This window comes from Anabas testudineus, chromosome 14 (assembly GCF_900324465.2).
Source record: "Anabas testudineus chromosome 14, fAnaTes1.2, whole genome shotgun sequence".
Lineage (NCBI taxonomy): Eukaryota > Metazoa > Chordata > Actinopteri > Anabantiformes > Anabantidae > Anabas > Anabas testudineus.
The window spans coordinates 9,245,437-9,268,152 of record NC_046623.1 but is presented as its reverse complement, the minus strand read 5'-3'; the positions used below and the strand labels follow the sequence as shown (position 1 = coordinate 9,268,152).

General features: G+C 39.3%; 1 protein-coding gene across 1 annotated transcript; it reads left to right on the top strand.

The window, feature by feature from the left end:
- Nucleotides 1–3,726: 3,726 nt before the first annotated feature.
- On the top strand, nt 3,727–22,716 carry ppp3ca (protein phosphatase 3, catalytic subunit, alpha isozyme). The gene is made up of 14 exons (XM_026371121.1): nt 3,727–3,916; nt 7,647–7,847; nt 10,420–10,544; nt 10,671–10,782; nt 11,165–11,310; nt 11,389–11,528; nt 15,504–15,581; nt 15,687–15,781; nt 16,748–16,873; nt 16,973–17,050; nt 17,211–17,295; nt 17,488–17,585; nt 18,314–18,364; nt 19,530–22,716. Exons 1-14 carry the CDS (start codon nt 3,862–3,864, stop codon nt 19,706–19,708), a joined length of 1,569 nt encoding a protein of 522 aa, XP_026226906.1. The 5' UTR covers nt 3,727–3,861; the 3' UTR covers nt 19,709–22,716.

Below are 22,716 nucleotides of genomic sequence, written 5' to 3'. Positions count from 1 at the left end.
GAACAACCTATTCTTGTTGTCATCCAACACTGATACTGCACACCTAAACCAGGTTTTACTACCTACACCTTTCTGTTAACATCCAGTCCAGTAATGATGCAGGTACTTAATGTTTTTTTATTTTTATTTTGGGGAACACAGAATTTTGAATTGTTATTTCAAATATTGTTGTTTTACAACATGTCGCTGTATTTCATGTGGGATGAAATAAAATGAGCAAAAATAATGTTGTCCCTATAAAACCCATTCTTACCACATTCCTATCCTTTTTTTTTTGTAGCGGTCTGTGTCCTCCCTTTTGACCTTCTAAAGTCCTCTATCTCTGGTTACAAAGGGAGGAATATTATATTGTAGTCTGCAATCAGATGTGTCTTTCTTAGGTTGAAATAAGGGTCACAGAGAGAAGGAATGAGAGAGAAGGACAGTCATGCATGGATAGATGGGTAGGAGGGAGCAGCAAGCTGTGACTCTTGGACATGTTCTGGTGGGTGCACTGAACCCCGGCGGCTGCAGCCACACTCAGCTCTTTGTTGTTTTCGTTCTGCACAGGGAGGCAGGGTACTTTCCTGAGCTGGGGAGGAGGATTAGCGTTGCATGGCCTCCATCCCCAGCTGCACACATGACCAGCACCGTAGGAAAGCCCCAGAAGATGGCCCAAGAAGAGGTACGTAAGCGATGAAGGGAGCGTGGTGCTTTCTTCAATACTTAGAAGTGTTGCAATTCCTGTCAACTCTCCAAATGATCACTGCAACACACTTTCAACATCCCCTTCATTTCTGAGAGCCTGGTCTCATGTGTCTCCCCCCAGCTAACATTTAAAAAATGCTCTCATTGTTCAGAAGCACAGACAGAGAGCTCCATTCCTTATCTTGATCCTTTTCTGCATCAGCATATGAATCTCATCAAGTAATAATACAATTACAACTTAGAAAATCCACTCATGTTGTCTCAAACTCGAACGTGTGTGAAGCATGACGTCCACTGGCAAACAAACAGGGCGCTGGACTCGTCCTCCCTTGCTGTCTGGTGCCAGGTGATGTCACTTCCTGTTGAACGCCAAAGAGCATTTGTCACCACAGTGAAGCAACTGTAGGAGTAAGAGTTCTAGATACTGTTTCTTGTTTCTCTCCAGCAAATAAAGTCATTTTAACTGTTTTCCACAGCAGGGATTTGAATCCCGGTTTTCGCATGGAGGGCGGCGATCCACCGCTACACTGTCCAGCAACAGTTGACGTTCTGCCATTACACAATAAATTCAATTCAAGTCAGAATAAAACGCAATAAATCTCAGTTTAATCCAGAGTAGCTCATGTGAAAGTGAGTGTTTTCCCCCCCAGTGTGTGATATATGGAGGACCACAGATGTCATATGAATGCTTATAAATCATTTTATTCATCAATGTGACATTTGATTAAGTAACAGCTTGTTGGTCACTGACTTGTCCCGTACAATATCACTTGTGAACTAATTAATTACTGATGGAACTGCAAGTAAATAACTGTGAGTTAATAATGTGGACACACGCAGCTGGATAAACCTCAGTATGCCGGACTGGGCCATTTTTAGTGCCAGTTTCCCCTACCATTGTGTTAGGACATCACACCAGCAAAAAAAGCTATTTGAAGGAGGGGTCAGTGAATGTGGCTGTGGTCACGACAGAAATGTTCACGCTAAAGTAAATCTCCTTCACAAATCACTCAGTAGACTTTCCCTCCGTACACATGACACATCTTTCAGGAACATGTCATTTCAATGTCAAGACTTTTAAGCTGTAAATCAGACTTATTTACATTGAATGGTATTGTTCGTTCAGTCCCAATGCTAAACAGAGAACAGGAGAACCAGCGGTGTCGCTTCCCAAGTCTGGTTTATCTGCCCTAGCAATATTGGCAACTTCAAGGACATACCACACGAACCCCGGACAGGTATTGGACACTCTGCTGTCAGCTGAGGCTCTAAAGTGTTATAGATTTTGTGGTGTCTTTCCATCCCCGCTGAACAAGTCAGTCAGGCCTTGTGTGAGCTTCACAGCTCCACACTGCAGAGGCCTGATGAGCAACACTGGCTCCATTTCTGGAGATTTATTACTCATCCTGCCACTAATCACATGCTCAGCCTCATATGTCAGGAAGCAGGCTGTTCCATTGTCTTGACTGACAGTATGAGGACAAAAAAGCATGACAAAATTACATCAACAACTGTTTAGCTTGTTGCACTAAATAAGTAGTGTCACTGCCTTCTCAAATTATCATGTCTCCGAATGTAAAGCAGCAAACACTGCCCCTCCTGTGCAGCAGCACCAGCAGAACAGCTGTTGCTGGTGAAGCAGTGAAAACCAGGGTTAGGGCCCCATCTAGTGGCGAGTTCTTACAAAAGCTGTCTTTAAGGAAATGGCCTAAAGAATAAATGTGAATAATAAAAGAAGGATCAAATGTGTTTGATGCATTTTTCAATCAATAAGTAAATCAGGGAAGTGATGCAATATAGGGGGAAATGATGACAAAGACTAGTAAGGCGTTAAGAATCAGTTCTACATAGTGCAACATACCATACCCATTATGCTCCATGTTGCAGAGAGAATTTCTTTTTTCAGCTTTCGCCCTTAAAAAATCAAAGCACCTAAAAAAAAATCCAAACAGCTTTCCCGCTGCTCCATTGCTGATCACCTAGGGTACGTTCAATAAAAACATTTTTCCCCGGTTTGCTTTTTTTTCATCATGTTTTACAGTCTGCTTCCTCCCAGCTGTGTGCCACCGCTGAGATCTTTTTTTTTTTTTCGTTGGCTGTTATATAACACAGGTTAATGTTCTGCATGTTAGTTTGTCCCACACTGTTTTCTTGCATGAGATGTCCAGAACGCCGCTTAAGGTCAACAGCATGTGATCCCTGTTTAAGACAATGGACAACATGAGCAAGTCTTCTTATACTGCATGAAAACACATCACAAATACCGAAAAGCCAGTGAGCATCACAAGCAGGGAAATGAGTCATTCCCACATCATAGTTGTGATTTTTATATTTCAAATTCAAAAATGATATTTAAACACTCAGAATTAATGTAAAGACCAATGTTGAACCAGGACAGATGTTAGTGTGCAGGCAGATATGATTGGCATGGACAGTATTTCATGATAAATTCCTGACATGTTACCACAATTTCATCCATAAGTTTAATTTTGAAAAGTCATATAACTTCAAACATTTAAAAAAAAAGGATTTATTGACCTTTCCTGGGGCACAGATCCAAATTGTCGCATCTCTAAATTGTGGTGTTTTGTCGCCACCAAGTGAAAAGTCTCTGCCATCATCAGCTCCAGCTGCCCCTATGTAATGTTGGCGTGCGCGTGTGCGCGCGCGTGTAGTCCAAACTAACCTGCCTTGTTGTGATGCGAGCCAGGCCCCTGCGCGCTCCCTTTAATGCGTACCAGATCTTCGAGAATACCGAAACATGGCGCACCGTGCGTGCGTGGGGGCTACCCCGTCTCTGCCTCCATCTGATGGCAGCATCAGGCAGTCCCGTGAAACATTTGCGTGGGAGTTCCCTTCACCGCCATGTCGGTATAGTGCACCTCTCTCTCCCTCTCTCTCTCTCTCTCTCTCTCTCTCTCTCTCTCTCTCCGTGCATCCTCCCCCACATAACAGCTCAGCACAGCAGCAGCAGCAGCAGCAGCAGCTCCTACAGCATCCAGCATCCATCCCTGCCTGGGGAGCAGCAGTCCTGCCCGGCGCAGCACCGACGCACGGAGGGGGCGCATCATCCAAGTGATGCCACAGCATCAGTCGCATTTCGACAACAAATACTGAGAGGATATCCAAGAGGAAGACGAGAAAACGCTTCAGTGTCGAAGACAGCAATTGCCCATGAAGATGTCTAACGCTGACATCGTCTTAAACGCCACCGATCGGATGGTGAAATGTAAGTGAACCTCCATTTTCCGTTTGGTACGTGGCTGTAGATGTTACATAACATCTCAAGTGTTTGGCTCCTCGCAGTACGTGGCCTTTATTTGAATGTCGTGCATTGATGGTGTAGTATGTGCTCATCAAGTTGGGATGATGGTGCTGACAGGGGGCTGCTGGAGCTTTGATGTTGATCAACAATCCTTATTAAACCAAGCTGCACAGCTCTGTGTACGTACAGTAATTATACTCGTTTATTTATGCTTTAATGTTTGATGGCACGGTTTGGCTGCTTCCTGGTTTTGGTAAGGGGTAGGCACCAGAGGAGTGGGTTGGTGGGGGGGGGGGCTGAATTGCCGAGCTTGTGGTAGAAGCCCGGGCAGTGATGCAGCAGGATTTCACAGGCTTTGACAGGGCCAGAGGAAGAGGGCATGAAATGGACATGTAATGGAGAATGTTTAACCAGGAGCGAGTCGTGTTTTAATGGGATCAGAAAAAGGTCGGTAAGGTATCTCAAAAGCAGCATGAGTAGATGTGGAGAAGGCTGCTCTGTCCCAGAAATGCTGAGGAGACAACTTGGATCAACGGAGGGTGATGGAGTGCTCACAGTTGTGCCATAACTCATTTTGACCATGGGTCAGCTCACAGTGCCCACTGTGCACGGACGTATTCGCATTTAGTGTGTTGTTAGAATGACTGAGCAGCTCAGTCAGCATTAACGAGTTCGTCCTTTAGGCTTAAGGACTTAAAAAGTGTGAGATGAATGTTAAGAACGGCTGCGGGCACAACAGTTCCACTGCTCTATGAGCTGTTACAATTAAATCATTTTTACTTAATAGTCTGGACTGTTATGAACTACTACTACTACTACTGATGTACTACACTGTCAATAAACAGCCAGGTCTTTCTTAAGGGACCTTTACAGCCATTTTTGATGTGCATAATAAAAAAGCTACACTTACAGAGCGCTTTCGGACCACTGATCCCTCCTGAGCCACAGCCGCCCACCAGAAAGACACTGGTGTAATTATTTATTAACTGTTATCTGAACAGATATTTGCAGCAAACACAAAACCGTTGTGGTCATTTGTCTTTAGCAGAGCTTCACTTACAGAAGCTCTGCTTTAGGCATTGGTAAATATGTCAGACAAACGGCTTATATCAGCAAACACAGCACAGACAAGAATTCTCACTCAGTTCTTTTGCTTTTGTAACATAATCATGTAACATTTTACATTTACACACGTGGGTTGTAACACTCAAAGTCTTTTTTTAAATTATTATTTTATTATATATTATTATTATCTATTTAGAAACAGCTTTATTCATGACTTCCAATTCCTATTAATGTGTCTGTTTGACCATTCAACATCTCTTCTTGGTTTGGTGCCAGTATCATCGTCTCACTCATCTCAAATCTGTCATGTTCCAGTTTTCCACCTTGAAGCAGCAGTAAAAGACACATTTCTTCCCCGTCCCGTGCATCCCCCAGGTGATCAAAGGACGCTATTGACACAGTGACAGTTTTATCGAGCTGAAACTGACATTTCTTACAGTTGTTGTGTGTGTGATGCATGCAGCTACTGATACTACAAGCTATTCCAAGTTATTTTTATCCCTGTATAGATAGAAGTTCTCTTTAACCTGACAGAACATATCTAAAGAGATACAACAACTGCTGGTCTGTGCAGTTTGTTTTCCACTGTGCTGTGGGCATCAAGAGGCATATTTAGGTCAGTTATTTCTGGGATGAGGCCTTAAGTACACATATCTTACTTCAGTGTAGCACCTTATAAAGTCTTTTTCTTCATATTATTGACTGTAATTGTATTTGCATAGATTAATGCTACATTTCTGCAACATCATTTGTAGAAATGTTGAATGTTGTTATACTGTATGTTGCATACAATGCTAATTGTGTTTTTTCAGAATAAACTGAAGCTATGGTGGATATTGGTGAAAAGGCTATTATGACATTAGTATGTGTGTGTTAAAAGTTTGATACCTGGGTCTCTGCGTTTTGATTTAAGCTTTTGTGAATATAAAGTGAATATAGAGGCGCCTCAGTGTGAACTGAAAATCAGATATATCTGCGCTATGAGCAGTTCTAACAGCATCCATGTGAACCTCCAATGCAAATTGCAGTTTTCTGTGGCAGCACTGGCTGTACTTCAACAGTCAGCTGCTGCTGCTGCTGCTGCTGCTGTTGCCCGGCAACATACAGTATTTCATAGTTAAACTCTGCTTGGGTGCTGAGCAGAAGTCAGCTTTTTCATCTTTCCACAGTACATGAACTGTATATGAGTGTGTGTGTGTGTGTGTATCTGCACTTACATTAGATATGTTGCTGACCATTTGTTTACAACCTCAATTGCTTTTTTTAATTTCTTTGCCATTAATGGCTGTAGAAGCTTTGTTGTTGCCTAAAAACATAAGTAATGTGATGCTTTTCAAAGCATCTGCACGTGTCTACACTGCATTTTACTATTATAAAAGTGCTAGCAGTTCATTTAACACAGGTTATGTTGTCATTCGTTTCCACGTGTTCTACATCACCTTTTGGCAAAATCCTTTCAGTCATGACTGAGACAAGCCTATGGACTCACATTACACATATATATATACACATTTTTGCAATTAAAAAAACAGTTTGTGAAGGTAATTTAGCACTGAAACATAATTTGACATAGATATTTAAGTTGCCAGCCTGTTACTGAACTCTTCACTGTATATCAATACCATGAATCAAAGTAAAAGCACTGCAGACTTCTCAGTGCACGATGACATTCACTAAACTCCAACTTGAGAAGATTTGAGTGGTGACTGTTCTGAGTTTGTACTAGCTGGTAAAGTGTCAAAGCACACATCACCATCACAGATACACACTGCACACTGTGAAAAATTGTAGTCCCATGAAATACACTCGCTGGGGCTCGCCTCATTATCCCAGGAGCAGTGACTTTCTCTCTAGATTTCTCTAGTCAAGCATTCATTATTAAAGAGCATGATGATCATGTTGAGTTGAAGCTTGAGCTGGGACTCTTCTTCTGGCTTTTCTTTTGTTACTTGACACTGCTGAGTGTCTCTTTTTGCTATTCACTGCACAAATCTGGCTAGTCTAACTCTATCCCCGAATACAGTACTGCTGGCAGCTTGTGTTATGTTTACACACACACACACATACATATATATGTATATATATATATATATATATATATATATATATATATATATATATATATATATATGTATATGGTCTTTACATGTCCATGCACGTGATCTGAAAGCTTGCTGTCACAGCACATAGAGACCAGCACTAGGTCTGATGTATAACCTTTGCGTGCACTAAACGTCTGATCCTTGGTTGGATTTTACAGTTTCACAGGCAGTCTGTTGGGTGGGTGACGGGTGCATTTTAATGGCCACAGCTTTAGCAATCCTCAGAGAGTGCTGGATGAATAACATGCTTAGATGATATCTGACTTTTGTCCATCACAGCAAGTAACTACAGGAAGTTTACCATGTTTACAAAATAAATTTTGTTCCAAAGATGCACATAGGCTGTCAACAAAGATGGATGCAGCAGCAGCAAAACATGGGATGGGATTTCATCATGAATTCATTGATGATAAGTTGTTGAATGCTGTTTGCAACTATTCTCTTATCATGGTTGCTAAGATTACAAAGAAACATATACACCTGTGATTCTGCCTAAGTGCCACTGTGTTCTTGTGCTCTGTCCTCAGCTGTCCCTTTCCCCCTGAGTCATCGCCTTACAATGAAGGAAGTGTTTGACTGTGAAGGGAAACCACGAGTGGATCTCCTGAAGGCCCACCTCACCAAGGAGGGCCGGGTAGAGGAAGCTGTAGCCCTTCGAATCATCAATGAGGGAGCTGCTATCCTTCGTCAGGAGAAAACTATACTGGACATTGAGGCGCCAGTCACAGGTATCAAACCTGTTAGAGGTATTTCCCTGGTATGTGACCTGCTGTGCTTGTTAAAAATGGATGCAGTCAGTTGCACTTTGCTGCAGCTGGAAATCACAATGTGTCAGCATTGTGGTTCAAAGTATTTCACCTGGTCAGTTATAAAATGACATGTGGTTTTAAGAATAGAGGGTCAGTGTCACTGAAATTGTGATGACTATGTGAATAACACATAGGAGGTCCTAGATAGGATCCTGTTAACACAAAATACCAAAAAATGCTACCAGGGTCATGAATGCTCGTTCACTTATATACTTATATATTTTTCTGGTTTAGTGAATATAGAGTAAATTGTAATAATGCCTTCATCATTGTTTTGTCATTTTGACTTACATTGCAGAGAGCCAGACTTAGTTTGGTAAAGGGAATGTGACATGCAATAAATGTCCCAGCCTGAATCAAACTACGAACGTCAGTCTTCATAGTTCTGTTAGTTTTCCTCTCCAGGGTTTGACAGGATCACTGGTGGCATTAATTGTTATATTGGTTTTGAAATGTTACAAATAAACATTAAGTTTGCAAATAGCGTGATCATTACAAAGGATTCATTTCCAGAGCATAAATCTAGGAGGGTCCTTAACTAGTTATGAATCGTAGGGATTCTACAAACTCTACATGCTAATTCCAATTTAATTAATTAAAGTAACAAATAGTGCACTAGCAATGAGGCAATCAAACTTTGATCATCCTATTTTCAGATGAGGATTCAGGAAATCAGCAGTGGTCAGGAATAGCTGTAAACCTTTGATTTTGGAGCTCTGAACTTCTCACTATTGTGTTTGGTTTACTATAGCGTGTCATTCAGCTCCACCCCAAACTATCTGATATCAAATTCACATGTAATAATGTATGTAATTATCTTACCATCAGCTTCATTGTCTTACTTTACAGCGAGTACAATGCTTAACCAAAACAAAGATGACAAAAGGATGCACATTGCACAAAGCACACTGAATTGTGGAGAAGTCTCAGGCTCCACGTCTTGACTGGTGTCAGGAAAATGGAGGCTTTATGTATTAAGCATGAAATATGGATGATGAACTAAGTATTGTGTATGGGCATTTGTGAGCGTGGAGGTCTGTTCTGGATCTGCGTGAGCTTGAGTTACAGCTGTGTACAGCAAGTGTGTAAGTGTGTGTGTGTGTGTGTGTGCGAGTGTGTGTGTGCACGCTCATATATTATGAGGCGTTTATTCACTTGTGTATCTTTACTTGCCTGGATGTGTTCTTCGGTGTTTGTGTATATGCGCGTACGTATGGGGTGCATGCGTGTGTTTGATTGCTTTAGTCACACAAGCAGTCTCCCACTCACATTGCTCTAAGCTTTGAGTGGGCGAAGGCCACTGTGGAGCTGATAGAGGAGACAGAAAAGAGAGAGGAGATGGAGGATGAGTAGGAGAGAAGGCGACAGAGAAAGATGATAATGAAAAATTGAAGGCTGTGAGGAAATGAGATGTAGGTTTGCGCTCCAGTACCATACTACGAAGAAGTATGTCTCTCCCTAGGGGTTCGAGCTTTTTCCTTTGTACCTCGTTGAGACAGGAGCTCCTAATTTTTCTGTGAAGGACAGAGACCTTTCAGCTAAAGACCATACATATATTCAAATATAATAATATATGATTGCATGTATTTATATTATTTCTTTGTCAAATGTAAGTCCTTAAAGTACATGAAGTAATATTCAGATGAGAGATAAGTTATTGTTCAATAACATACATAAAAGTGTATCTGAATTTATAAAGAGGTAAATATAGGCATCTGACTATTGCTTTAAGAAAACCGAAACATTGTGAAACTCCTCCATTAGTACGCTTTATTGTATATTAAATAAATATTCTTGTAGCAATGTATACAGATATTTTCATAGCTCATAGCCTCTTCTGTTACTCTACTGACTGTTTAATGTGAAGTTTATTTTGCTTTTATGAATTGAGGGAGCGAGAGCTTAGCCTGTTCTTTACAGTCATGAGAGAAAATGAAGAAACGTACAAATGACACAGTTGAAAAACTGCCTCGCAACAACTACTGTGTTCATGGTTGCATAACATCCATATTTATTTGTACAGCACTAAGGTTGCACATTGTAGGTTTGCTGCTTTATCGTAATGATAGCAACAGTCATTACATTTAAGAAATTATTGAGATTGAACGCAGACTGGAGCAGCTCCATGCAGTTCACTGCCTGCCCACCTGTTGATTTACAAAGTTAACCTCACATTATGTCCATATCTCCAGAATCAGTGCACATCCTTCATTTGTAGCGTAATGACAAACACACACTTCGACCTGTCACCATATTAGTTTGTTCGTGGGTTTCAGAGCCAACCCGTAGTGTGGCTGCATTAATTGTTTCACTGAATGAAACGGACTGTGCCAGAGTGATGAAATGATAACACAGACCTGTGCTGAGCATGAACAGTGTGCAATATAAGATTGATGTGCACACAGACAAGCAAAACACAAAGATGTAAACAAAGATATTTAATGAGAATATTTGACTCTGAACTGTTTGCTGTACTTTGATTGTTTTCCAGTGTGCGGAGACATCCATGGGCAGTTCTTTGATCTTATGAAGCTTTTTGAAGTGGGAGGATCACCAGCCACGACACGGTATCTGTTCCTCGGAGACTACGTTGACCGTGGCTACTTCAGTATTGAGGTAAAACCATTGCGACATCATTAAGCAGGTCACAATAGAAACAAACAGTAGATACTAACAACAACAACAAACTGCCTTCTGCAGGCTTGTGTATGGCCTAATATTTGTATGTGTTTGTTTTGACAGTGTGTTTTATATCTTTGGTCGCTGAAAATCCTCTATCCAAAGACACTATTTTTACTTCGTGGAAATCATGAATGTAGACATTTGACAGAATATTTCACCTTCAAACAAGAATGTGAGTACGACACAGCCGGAGCAAAACACATGCATGTACAGTGTACACACATGCATACAGTGCATAGACATGCCCATAGGTAAAGTTACAAAACAGAAAACATGGAAAGAACCAATTATGTTGTTGGTATTGTTAATAAACTTTGTTATAATTTTAACCTCACCTGGAAGACCTAGGTACAGAACAACAATCAACAATGGTTTCTGTTTTAATGTTAGACATGTTTTGTTAGATTTGTAAATCCATTGAAATAATGAATCATTAGTTTGTAACAAACAACATATTTGTCTTATCTAAAAAGGGACTTTTCCAAAGAAACTGTTTCCTACTTGTTACCACTGAGAATGCTGATGCAGCTGATTGCATTTCTGTCTTCTGTCAGGTAAGATCAAGTACTCAGAGCAGGTGTACGACTCATGTATGGATGCATTTGACTGCCTTCCCCTGGCCGCTCTCATGAACCAACAGTTTCTGTGTGTTCACGGTGGACTCTCACCTGAAATACACACCTTAGATGACATTAAAAAGGTAAGGACGAGCTTCCACAGTAAATGTTTAGGTGAGGCTGCGCTTAGGTTTTTTAACCTACATTTTGGCTTTGTGAAGTTGGATCGGTTTAAGGAGCCGCCAGCTTTTGGGCCCATGTGTGACCTGCTGTGGTCTGATCCTCTGGAGGACTTTGGCAATGAGAAAACCCAGGAATATTTCAGCCACAACACAGTGCGAGGCTGCTCCTACTTTTACAGGTGAGCTGTTTCTTCTCGTTCCCTTTAGCCTCTTCTGTCCTCTGGATTATATTATAACTTGAACGCTGTTGTTTTTCATACTCTAGTCTAGTCTGAAACTTTGATTTCACCTCTATTACTTACACCATATACTGATTACATTAGGAGGGCAAATGTGGCTCATTGCAGGTCTCAAATTATGTTGCAAGGTTTATTACCTGAGCAAAACCAAAAACACTATACATACACTTACCTTACTTATTAAGATAAAGCCTATAGATAGTGTGAATAAATGGGTCACCGTTCATATTGTTCATGCTGTTCATAAGAAATTGCCTTTCTGACTTACAGAGCACATTGGTACAGAGAAGGTATTGGCTGGGTGAACCTGGAGTCAGTTAAAAGTAGAGGCAGAGAAAGTAATGAAATATAAAACATCATAGTGAGGAAAATTGGGAATGAATGTGTTATGCAACTATTGAACCTCCGTGACAGAGCATATAATAGAATAGAATAGAAGAGTGAGCGCTGTCCCAATATTGTTGCGAGAAGGAAGGGAGCTGTGGGAGTAGGTGGTGGCGAGGAGAAGAGATTAAGTGGCAGTTGTGGTGTGAGTTTTCTTAATGAAGGGTCAGACCAGTACAGACCTTTGCGTGGGAGCTGCATTTCTGCTGAAATCACAAAAGGTAGAGTCGGGAAGATTTACAGTGTTCCTCTGCCGAAGAAGAAATGACTTCCTGGATAATGTGAGCAGTGCAGATTCACTTTATAACCCGACCGCACTTGTCATGGACAATGACAATATGGATCTCTTGACATCATAACTTCCTATCTTTACCTGAAGCATGGCAGCTTTTTCAATTTCTTAATCCATTTTTATTTTAAAATATTTTTCTGCTTCAAGACTATAGGTCTTCATTCCCAAAATGTGACTCGAAGACACTGGTTTGCTAAAAATGGTTCTTGAAGCATGTAACAGATGATTCTTTGGAAAATGATCGAAGCAGAAGTTCTTTAAAATCACTCCTGACACATGATTGACATTGATGAATAATAACAATGTATTGACAGAGCATATCAGCAGGATTCTGACACAGAAATAAGAAGCAAGAGTCTTAAACTCTGTTTTCACTGTTGCTAAATGGTCACTGACGAGAATCCGACTGCTGAGTGAGAGAGGAGCTTAGTGAGGGTTATTTTGTAGATATGTGGAGGATGCTGCTATAATAGTCATCTATCTCCCCATGGCTTTGTTCTGCCTTCACTCTCGAACATACTTCTCCATCATTATGACTCTTTCCAAGTAGATAGTATGTATGAAGCTCAGAGAACCTCGTTCTTCTAGGATGTTTGTTTCCATCTAAAAGAGGAATATATGTGGCAAGTTGAGGGAAATAAATGTAATTAATATGTGACCTGCATTAAAAAAATGTTACTGTGCGTTTACTGTATTCAGCAGCATTAATTGATTTCATAAACCTGTTCAACTAAATCAAAACTTTTCCTGCAAACCCACATTCTCCAGTACTGTAAATACATTTTGCATGTACACTACAGTAGCTTTTACTATCGTACAGTATCTCTTATTTATGTTGAGGCACAGCACGACTACAGGCTTATCCAGGTTAAAAATGTGATGTAATAATGTTGTAATGCTGTAACACAAAATGGTTTATTTGAAGTCTGTCGTCACATTATACTTATCACACATCAAATTCTGTTTCCTTTTTGTTCTGAACATTGTCCATGTTGTGTTATTACAATGTCGAAGCTTCATCTGACCAAATGTAATTTCTTAAAATTACTAAACTGTGATTAGGAATATAGTTACAAACATGGATTTCTTTATTGGGGGAAATGAATGTGCTGACTTCCAGCCTGGCAGATGGATTTTCTCAGGGGAAAGAAAGAAAAACTCTCAGTTTCACACTCACAGCACAGCACTTCCATCTCTCTGTGTCTCTTTCACCCATACTCATTTGTCAGATTTCTCTCTCTCTCTCTCTCTCTCTCACTGACAGGCTCACCAACACATAATTGTGTGTTTTCACAAAGGAGAGAGCAGGAATGGTAGCTACAGGAAATCTGTGTGTGTGTGTGTGTGTGTGTGCTGTGTTCCCTCGCAGTAATCAATAGATGCAGTTGGTGTGGACAAAAAATAAATTAGTACCTAGTGTTGTTACACTTGTCCCGTGCGCCGGTTGTGCAACAAAAAATACAGCTTTACAACTCAATGTTTAATAAGCGTGATGCAAAAATTGGCTTTATTCTAAGTTAGAAATGCATTGCAGCATGTGTTTTTAATAGAAATACTTACGTAACATTTTTTGAGAACAGCATTTTGCAGTTTTATTAGGGTGCACTGTAGAAAGTGTTACAGCATGTTTCATGTTGGTGTGTAACAGTTATTTCTGTTCATTTATATATTTACCGCTTAGGGAACGTTAGCTATGTGACCTAGATATGTGCCCTGGGCAGTCACCTTGTTTTTCTTTTAGCGCAAACCTTTGAGCACATTAATATTTTAAATATTGAAAATTTGATGGGTCCACGGCATCACAACTGTAAGAGAGTGCTGCTGCTGCTGCTGCAGCATATACTATAATACTTAGTTAAATTCACCGCATTTCTCTTTATGATCACTGTAACTTGATTTCTGTTCAGGTTTTATACTGTTGATGATGGACATTTTCATTATTGTCATTTTTATCCACTGACAGTGTGATAGATGAATGTAAATATTTGGCATATTAATTGATAACACCTTTAATAATAGTTGGAGTCCTAGATGTGACTTTCTGATTTTACCATAGTCATAACATATACTGGTGATTTATGGATAATCTAGGTTTACATTATCTGCGTTTCAGGCAATCTGTGCTAATAGGTTACTCGTTGTATTTCAGTTTTTCACCATTGTCAGTCCATGAAATTGGATTACACAGTGTGATTTGCAAATACAATGAATTATTGGAAACAGTAATTAGAAGATTGAGATTGTAAGGAAGTGTGAGCGTTTTCCATGCCAGCACAGAATCTTCTAAAAGTGCAAATGAACTCAGTAATAAACTAATCAACAGCTTGCACCGACAAAATCTGATATGTTAGAGACATGTTTAATTTACATTTACTTTTGGCTAATGCTTGCACCCAGAGCATTTTACAACCCACAAGACATGGTTTAAAATGATAATACACTTTCTGAATGATATAACACAACCTTCAGGGCATCATACTGTTTAACTACTGTGGTGAGAGCTACTAAATGCTAGGCTACAGTCACACTGCAGCTGGAAGTGTCCCAGTTCTGATTATTTGTCCCTCATCTGTGACACAAGTCTGATGTTGTCTGTGTTCTTTTTTTTTTTCTTTGGAAACATATTCTGGTCCTATATCAGCTCCGGCTCTGAACCATGTGTATGTGACTGTAGTCTGATAAAATGGTAATATTAGTAGTATTTAGGTGAGGTGTAGGTGAATCAGCGATTAAACTCCAAACTTGGCTAATCGATGAAGTTTTCATCATGTGTTTTTCATCACTGGATATGCCTGTTGTCTGCTTGAGCTCGCTTGCTGGCTTCACTACCTTTCAGACGCATTCCTTGTCAATTTCTACAGTAGCTGGCGGCAGGAAGCTCTGACTGCTGCTTACTGGGTTAGTTTGTTTCTCACTGCAACAGGTAGCTGTTAGATTAGTTTTTCACAAGCTTGCGTCATCCTCAGCATAGCTTTCATTAATGAATTTATGAGTGATACATTTTTATTGTTTCCCTTTTTATACAGTTTAATATTAGAGTGAAACTATATGAAATGATTGACCTACAGCTTAAATGTAGTTCTGCTGTGAAATGGACAAAACCATCTTTACAATTCAATTCTGTTAAGGTAAAAGAAGATCATGTGCTTCGTTGAATTGATTTGTTCCTTTTCATACTCTCAGCTCCTTTATTTTTTCTTTATTTGCCCCTAAAACCAGTTTTGTTTTCTCTTTTCCAGTTATCCAGCTGTATGTGAGTTCCTACAGAGCAATAACCTATTATCAATTATTCGAGCACACGAAGCACAAGATGCTGGGTATGTCACCGCCCCACAAATCACAAAAATACATACATATTTACATATATAAGAACATGCTTTGCCTTTTTTTTCTGTCTTTACCTCCACTTGACCACCTTGAAGCTACCGGATGTACCGTAAAAGTCAGACCACTGGATTCCCGTCCCTCATTACCATCTTCTCGGCACCAAACTACCTGGATGTTTACAACAACAAAGGTCAGAAACTGTCTTTGTTCATTTTTTACCAATCTTAGCTCCATTCATTTGCAGTTCTGCCATTTGTTTCTGCTCACTCTTGTATCATTATGTTACAAAAGTAAACAACAAAGCCTGGTGTTGTCGAGCAGTCTGCTTCCTTTTGAGTGAATCCAGGTTAGATTTTATGAAAAACAAAAAATGTCCAGTTGAAAGAAGTAGAGCTTGGGTGTGAAAAACAGATTGGAGAAGAGCGGGCGTAAAAGGGATATTTGGTATGGTGGCTTTTTACATTTGACACAATGACTACCATGGGCTTATCTATTAAAATTGTTTTTACAGTAATGTATCGGTAAACAGGACTGTATTTAGCTTGTGAGCAGGCATAAGAATGCATCAGGGAGCCCCAGTTTGTTTGTGTTCTCAGATCTGTGTCTTGGTTGCCATGGGCTATGGGAGATAGGGAGCGTGGGAGGGAGTGTCGGCATTGCTGACTATCTCCGTGTGGCTTTATCCATCTTGATGTAACAGTGTCAGCAATCCCTGGCCTCAGCTAGGCCACCTAGTGGTTGAAACTCTCTTCATTATCTGCTTTGTTTTTGTTCAGTTACTGCAGCTACAAAGGAGGCTGTTGAAAAAAGTTAGACACGTTACATTAATGTATTTGAGAAAAATGGCTCTCTGACAGTATGCAGTGAAAGCATCCTGCACAATATAAAACGAAATGGCTGTTGTGTACTGCGTAGTCCAACTTGCCATCAAACAGATTTTTCTAGATTATGTTAGTATAGATATACTGTACATACACTATTTTATATGCAGGTAACATATGTAAATGTTTGTTCTAATTTAATCATGCTGATTAAGGACTGAAGCTTTGCAATGCTACGTTCCACATTGAGGTAGTATACTGTGCAAGATATACTGTAGGTAGTGTGAATAGTACAAGATTTAACATTTTAACATTATCTTTTGCTTCACTAACAGCTGCTGTACTGAAATATGAAAATAACGTAATGAACATCCGACAGTTCAACTGCTCACCCCATCCGTACTGGCTGCCCAACTTCATGGACGTCTTCACCTGGTCTCTGCCATTTGTTGGAGAGAAAGGTATTAAATATTTCTAGAAAGTGTTTGGTTTTTTATTGTAACACCACATCCTGTCTCTTTGGCTTATTGCTCAATGACTTTACTCTGTTTCTTTCCCAGTCACAGAAATGCTGGTGAATGTGCTGAGCATCTGTTCTGATGATGAGCTCATGAATGATGAAGATGAGATCTTTGATGGTAATCAAATAGGCACAGTATGGTCACAGCATTCTACACAAAAGAAACATAGTGCAGTTTTTTATGCACTATACTATGTACATTTGTAATGATGGCATGCAGTATATTGTATCAGAGGGGCCTGGAATGACAGTGTTACTGGTCATATATTTCTTTGCAGCCAATGCAGCTGCAGCACGTAAGGAGGTGATCAGAAACAAGATCCGTGCTATTGGGAAAATGGCCAAAATGTTCTCAGTTCTTCGGTAGGTTTTTTGAAAAGCACATTACATTAGGTATTTGTGTCGGGCAAGTGTCGTATGTTTTGTACTCTTATTATATGGTGTTATACGGTATGTACTCTAAATATGCTGTGAGAGTGGGGGCATAAAGAGTTTTGTTTCATTTTGATCAGCGAGGTTTTCAGACCTGATTGCCTCTCCCTGTCTTTCCTGCAGAGAAGAGAGTGAAAATGTGTTGACGCTTAAGGGCCTTACGCCCACTGGCATGCTGCCGAGTGGGGTTCTCTCTGGAGGAAGACAGACACTGCAGAGTGGTGAGTCCAAGGCGTATCATGATGCTTTTCCTCATCATCTCACATCACATTTTTTAGATTACATTTCTTTATTACCATTTGTTCAATCTATCTCTTTCGCCATTTCTGACTTTAGACCTTTGTTTTTAGTCTCACAGAAAGACGAATAACTATTTTAAATTAGCAATATTCTTGTTGACTTACTCTAAGTTTTTAGAGATAGCACATTTGCAAACATTTTCCTACTTACACACACAGAACAGCATGGTTTAGTTATTCCAATAATTACGGACAAAATCAAGGTGGGATACACACCAACATAGATACCATCATCAGTAATGCAATTCAATATACAGGGAAACTGTTTAACACTGATTTCATTTCTTTCCTTTAAAATATCTTGTTCTAATCCTGAACAAGTACTATACTTCCTCTCCTTTGACCTAAGATGTCAAAAGAGTCTATGACAGTCTCAGCCATTATTCTTATCACCATAATATCTTAATATCATTTTCTGCCTCTCTCTATTAATCTATCTCTATCTAATCTGTCTTTGTAATTTTGCCCTTCTAACCCCAGATTAACTCTAATTCTATCAGTATCAATGCATGGCACTCCACTCAGTTTGGCTGCATTGCCAGTGAATGTATATCTCATCTGGCTAACATGAACTGCCTTCTTTGCTGGGGCTGCATTTTACATTTGCATGGCTTTATCAGGAGTAACTTGCTCCCCTCCTCCCCCTTCAGCCACCATTGAAGCCATTGAAGCCATCGAGACCAATGCTGAGGACGGAGAAGGTAAACCTCTGGTCTCCCTCCCACCCCTCTCAACATATTATCACAGTTTTTTGTTACTCAGATCATCTATAACTTACAAGTTCGTGCACACAGCAGCTTCAACAACAATGCCATCATGCAACATTTCACAGGATGGGTTATGATGGTGGTATGGCCGGCACTTTATTTTGCGGTACCACTGATTTAAGCAGAAATCCCACTGATTTAGGCAGCGAGAAGCCATTTAGAACTGAATATATTATTATTATTTACTAATAAGATATATTATGTTATGTTGGCCACCTTATGCACAGTGAGGATTTTAATGAATTGTTTTCTAATGTTTGTATCTACAGTTTTCTGGGTAAAAGATAAAATAAATTGTTGCACATTTAAGGCTCCCCTGTCCCAGGTTCCTCTGTGTGTACGTGTCTTGACATACCTGTACGTCACTGGGTGTTAATGTAAAAAAGAAATATCTCGTGTGTTTGTGATGAATTAAAACACTGCAAAGTCAAGTGCTGCTAAGAGGTGCATGACAAAAATACTTTATTGTTTTGGGTTCGGCATATAAATAGCCTCTATCTGGTTCTATGAAGTGTTGCATGCACAAGAACAAGAAACCGACAAGAGCATCAACATAAAATATGCATCCTGATGCCTCAGCTCCTCGTGATATGTCTTAAGTACTTCTTGCTCACAAACCAAGAACATTGGCTATGGTACAGCACCAGCACAAATAGTGTCAAATATAAATAAGTGAACCCTTTGCAATTATCTGCATTTATGCATAAACATATATTAAAGCAAGGTCAAATCTTCATCTAGAATCAAATTACAAAAAACAAAATACATATTAATAGCATACAAATGAGTGTATTTTTTATCCTGATAAATAAACTAAATCTCAGTGTAGTTTGGAAGCGTATGAACCGAGACACTGAGACAGAAACTAATTTAGAGTTTACAAATCTGGAGTCCTGTCAATGAAGCAAGTTGAGAAGTTTCAATTATTTACTTGTTTAGCAAGGTTGTATGTCTTTGTTGGTTATAATTGCTTATGAAATCTTCATAACATTTGATATTTTGCGGAACAAGGCACAGTATCAGATGATATTGGGAATGTTATGAGATTTTGCCTTTATACAACAAGCCTGATATCTTTACATGTGTTTTCTCTTTTCAGCTATCCGCGGGTTCTCCCCACAGCACAAGATCACCAGCTTTGAAGAGGCTAAGGGTCTAGACCGTATCAACGAGCGTATGCCACCCCGCAAGGATGGGGTGAACCATGTGGGTCACTCCATGGGAAAGATGAATATGTCAGAGGCAAACGGCACGGATGACAACAGCAACATCCAGTGATGTGCTGTCCGAGCCTCAGAACCGTGCCACTGTTGCGCTGTGCAGCAAGACATTGCCAAATCAGGATTTGGGCCTCGAAGACAGAAATTAAACAGGCCCACAGACAGAACACGGACTCTGCAGCAAATCTAAAACAGGCAAAAAGGTCATTTTTTTCATGACTGTCACTGCACAGTTGTGGGAGGGGGGAGCTAGGGGTTTACAGCATATGGCAGGGATAAGGAGAGAGCAGCAGGCTGCAGCTTGATTGGAAAAGTGTGCTTGAAAGTTGTTTCTGCCTGTTGTTCCTTTTCTCAATTCAATTACAGATGGAGTTGTTGGGGGTTGCGTTGTTCTGAGCACTGACAGATGTCTGCTCCTTCATCACAGGGCCTGACAGAAGACATAATTGCAGTATCCATGTGACACAAATCATTTAGTGTTTTATAAAGTGTTTATTATGAATCACTCACAAATTCACATTATTATCTTGTTTATGTTCATGTTTTGCTAGTATTACCAAGTCACTTTGTGGGAAAGAAAGCAAATGGAAAGAAAAATCGTTTAGTGCAGTCTTACCAGTCAAATTAAATTGATTGATTTTCCATGTAGTAAGACGCCATAATCTACCAGGAAAAGAGGACTGGATACTTGTATGCTTACAGCTCTGTAGTCTGAGCTTAAGCTTCATCTTAGCAATGTTTCAGCACTCTTTTAGCAATGCTCCTTTCCTCACCTCCTTCATTATCAGTCATCTCCTAGCAAGAAGTAACTTGGAGGAGATTAGGAAAGAAAGGGAGGGGACAAGAGGAGCATGTGGAACATTTCTCTTGTTTACTGTAAGTACCTCAGCATCGCAGATTAAACACCAGAATTTAACTTCAGAAAAAGTCCCCACCAGGAGCACGCTATGCCACATGAAGATGCAATTTCATCAGTGTCTGTTTGTCAGTCCCAGAGGTTTGTATTTTGGTCTGGATCCTTCCTCAGTTATTTTTCTTCCTCTCCACTAACTGTTTAAGCATTTTATATCAGAGCAGTGCGGCTCTGAAGCTGAATCTCACACGTGTCCAAGAATAATGCCATTCACTTTCTGCATCCACCACTAAGGGAAGCTTTGGACCATATACTTTTGTGAAGCTCCAATGAAACAGCATTAACACTAGCTCCTGGACTACAGAGGAAAAGGGAAGAAGTGAGTCTTAACTTTTGCAAATCCTCTGCTGTCACTATCTGATTAGTTCTCACCTGCTTGAATATGGGTGGCAATTGAAGTGTACATTAGTGCCCTTTGAGTTTTTTGCACTTTTTGCTGTGCTGCAAATTCCATGAGATTTCAAGAGCTACAGTAATTACTATATCATAGTGAGAAGGAAATTCTACAAGTTTGTAAATGCATAAAATCTAAAATATTTTTGTTTAAAGTAAATTTAGTAACCATCATCGTGTCATCTGGAATAAGCAGGACATTCTGAAAACAGGGCTCATCCAGAAGTTCATTTAAGGAATTTGAAGAATGTATCCTAAAGAAAATTAAGTTTATTAGTGATTTGGTTTTCGCTAAATTTAACATGTTTGGTTTATGAAACAACCCATATTCCATCAAGGTGTGTTAATCTTATATAATTTCTTATTTTTCAAATCAGTTTTTAGGTGAATCTATTTTATTGTGGAGCACAGTGGAAAAAAAGGCCAAGTAAACCGTATCTAACAAGAAAAGTCCATTTGTGTCCCACAATGAATGTGTATTTTTAACTGATAAAAGAGGAGAAAAGAAATCAAATTAAAACAAGAAATATTACAATCCTTCAAAATTAATCATTTGGGAAAATCCATACCATTGAAGCCCCAACATCAAAACACACAGCATAACATAAATTTGTGGAATTTTCTTTTCACACGTTAATATTTTTTCTACTTTATATTCCATCTTTCTATTTAATAATAAACATATATGATTAATAAGGATGGACAAACAGTGATTTTTAACACAGCATCTATGGTATGGAACGCATCAATGCATGCAATTAAGTTCCTAATTGTTACGTGAGATTATAATTGTGATAGTTGTGTTTCAAATAGTAAACTTGAATTATTTTATTTTTGAATTATATTTGTAGTTTGATTTGTCTTGTTTTATACGTTTTATAAATAGGCTTCCTTTAATTGTCCATTTTTTCATTCTGTTATTTAAATTACCTCTCTTTGAATTTTGTATTAATTCTTCATAATTATGATTATTTTTGTATTTATTTATTAATTTTTCTTTTCTTTTTCTTTTTCTTTTTTTTTTTTTTTTGGTTGTACTGATGTACATAAAATGTTCAATAGTGTGAATGAATATAATCTCAGTGAAAAGCAACTTTCAGGCTGCCAAAGCATGATAGCATGGTTTTCAGATGTAAATGAATTGGACACAAAGAAAATCGTGTGTCGCACCTATGTTTAGCAGGAAACATTGTACTCTGGTTCTATTTACTGCTGATATTATTATTGTTAAAATTTAGCTTATGGTTATTTTACTTACTCTGTTTCTGGTTCTTGTATGGCCTACATGCATAATTCAACAAACCAATATATTGGATTCTATCTTGCAACATTTTTTATTATCTATGGAAATATGTTTTGGCATTTGACTTCCTAAATGATACACACATTGTAAGCATGCCCTATGGGACAAATCACATTTTTTTACTCTTGAATAAAATATGCATGAACAAAAATCTGCTGTGCTGTTTGAACTCACTGACTGAGTGCTCAGTTATACTTTCACACTGATCTAAGCTGCATCCAGATCAATAAAAACATTCTTACTTGTGGATAATGTCTCCAACTAGGACAATTGGTCATGCTGAAAATGGCAGCATGAGAATTATCTGACAGTATTTTAATCTAATGACATAATAAAAAGTGTGGTGCTAAAATGATGCAAACAAACAACTTGTCACATTCATCCCAGGACAAGATACATCACATCACACCATGCGCATGACCCCTTCTTCCCATGTTAAAGCACTGTCCTCTGCTGA

Excerpts from the sequence above, each read along its gene's own strand:
- ppp3ca (XM_026371121.1), top strand. The coding sequence starts at position 3,862 with ATGAAGATGTCTAACGCTGACATCGTCTTAAACGCCACCGATCGGATG. Across the intron at positions 10,783-11,164 it reads TTTCACCTTCAAACAAGAAT|GTAAGATCAAGTACTCAGAG; the intron begins GTGAGTACGACA and ends GTCTTCTGTCAG. Across the intron at positions 17,586-18,313 it reads AAGACAGACACTGCAGAGTG|CCACCATTGAAGCCATTGAA; the intron begins GTGAGTCCAAGG and ends CTCCCCCTTCAG.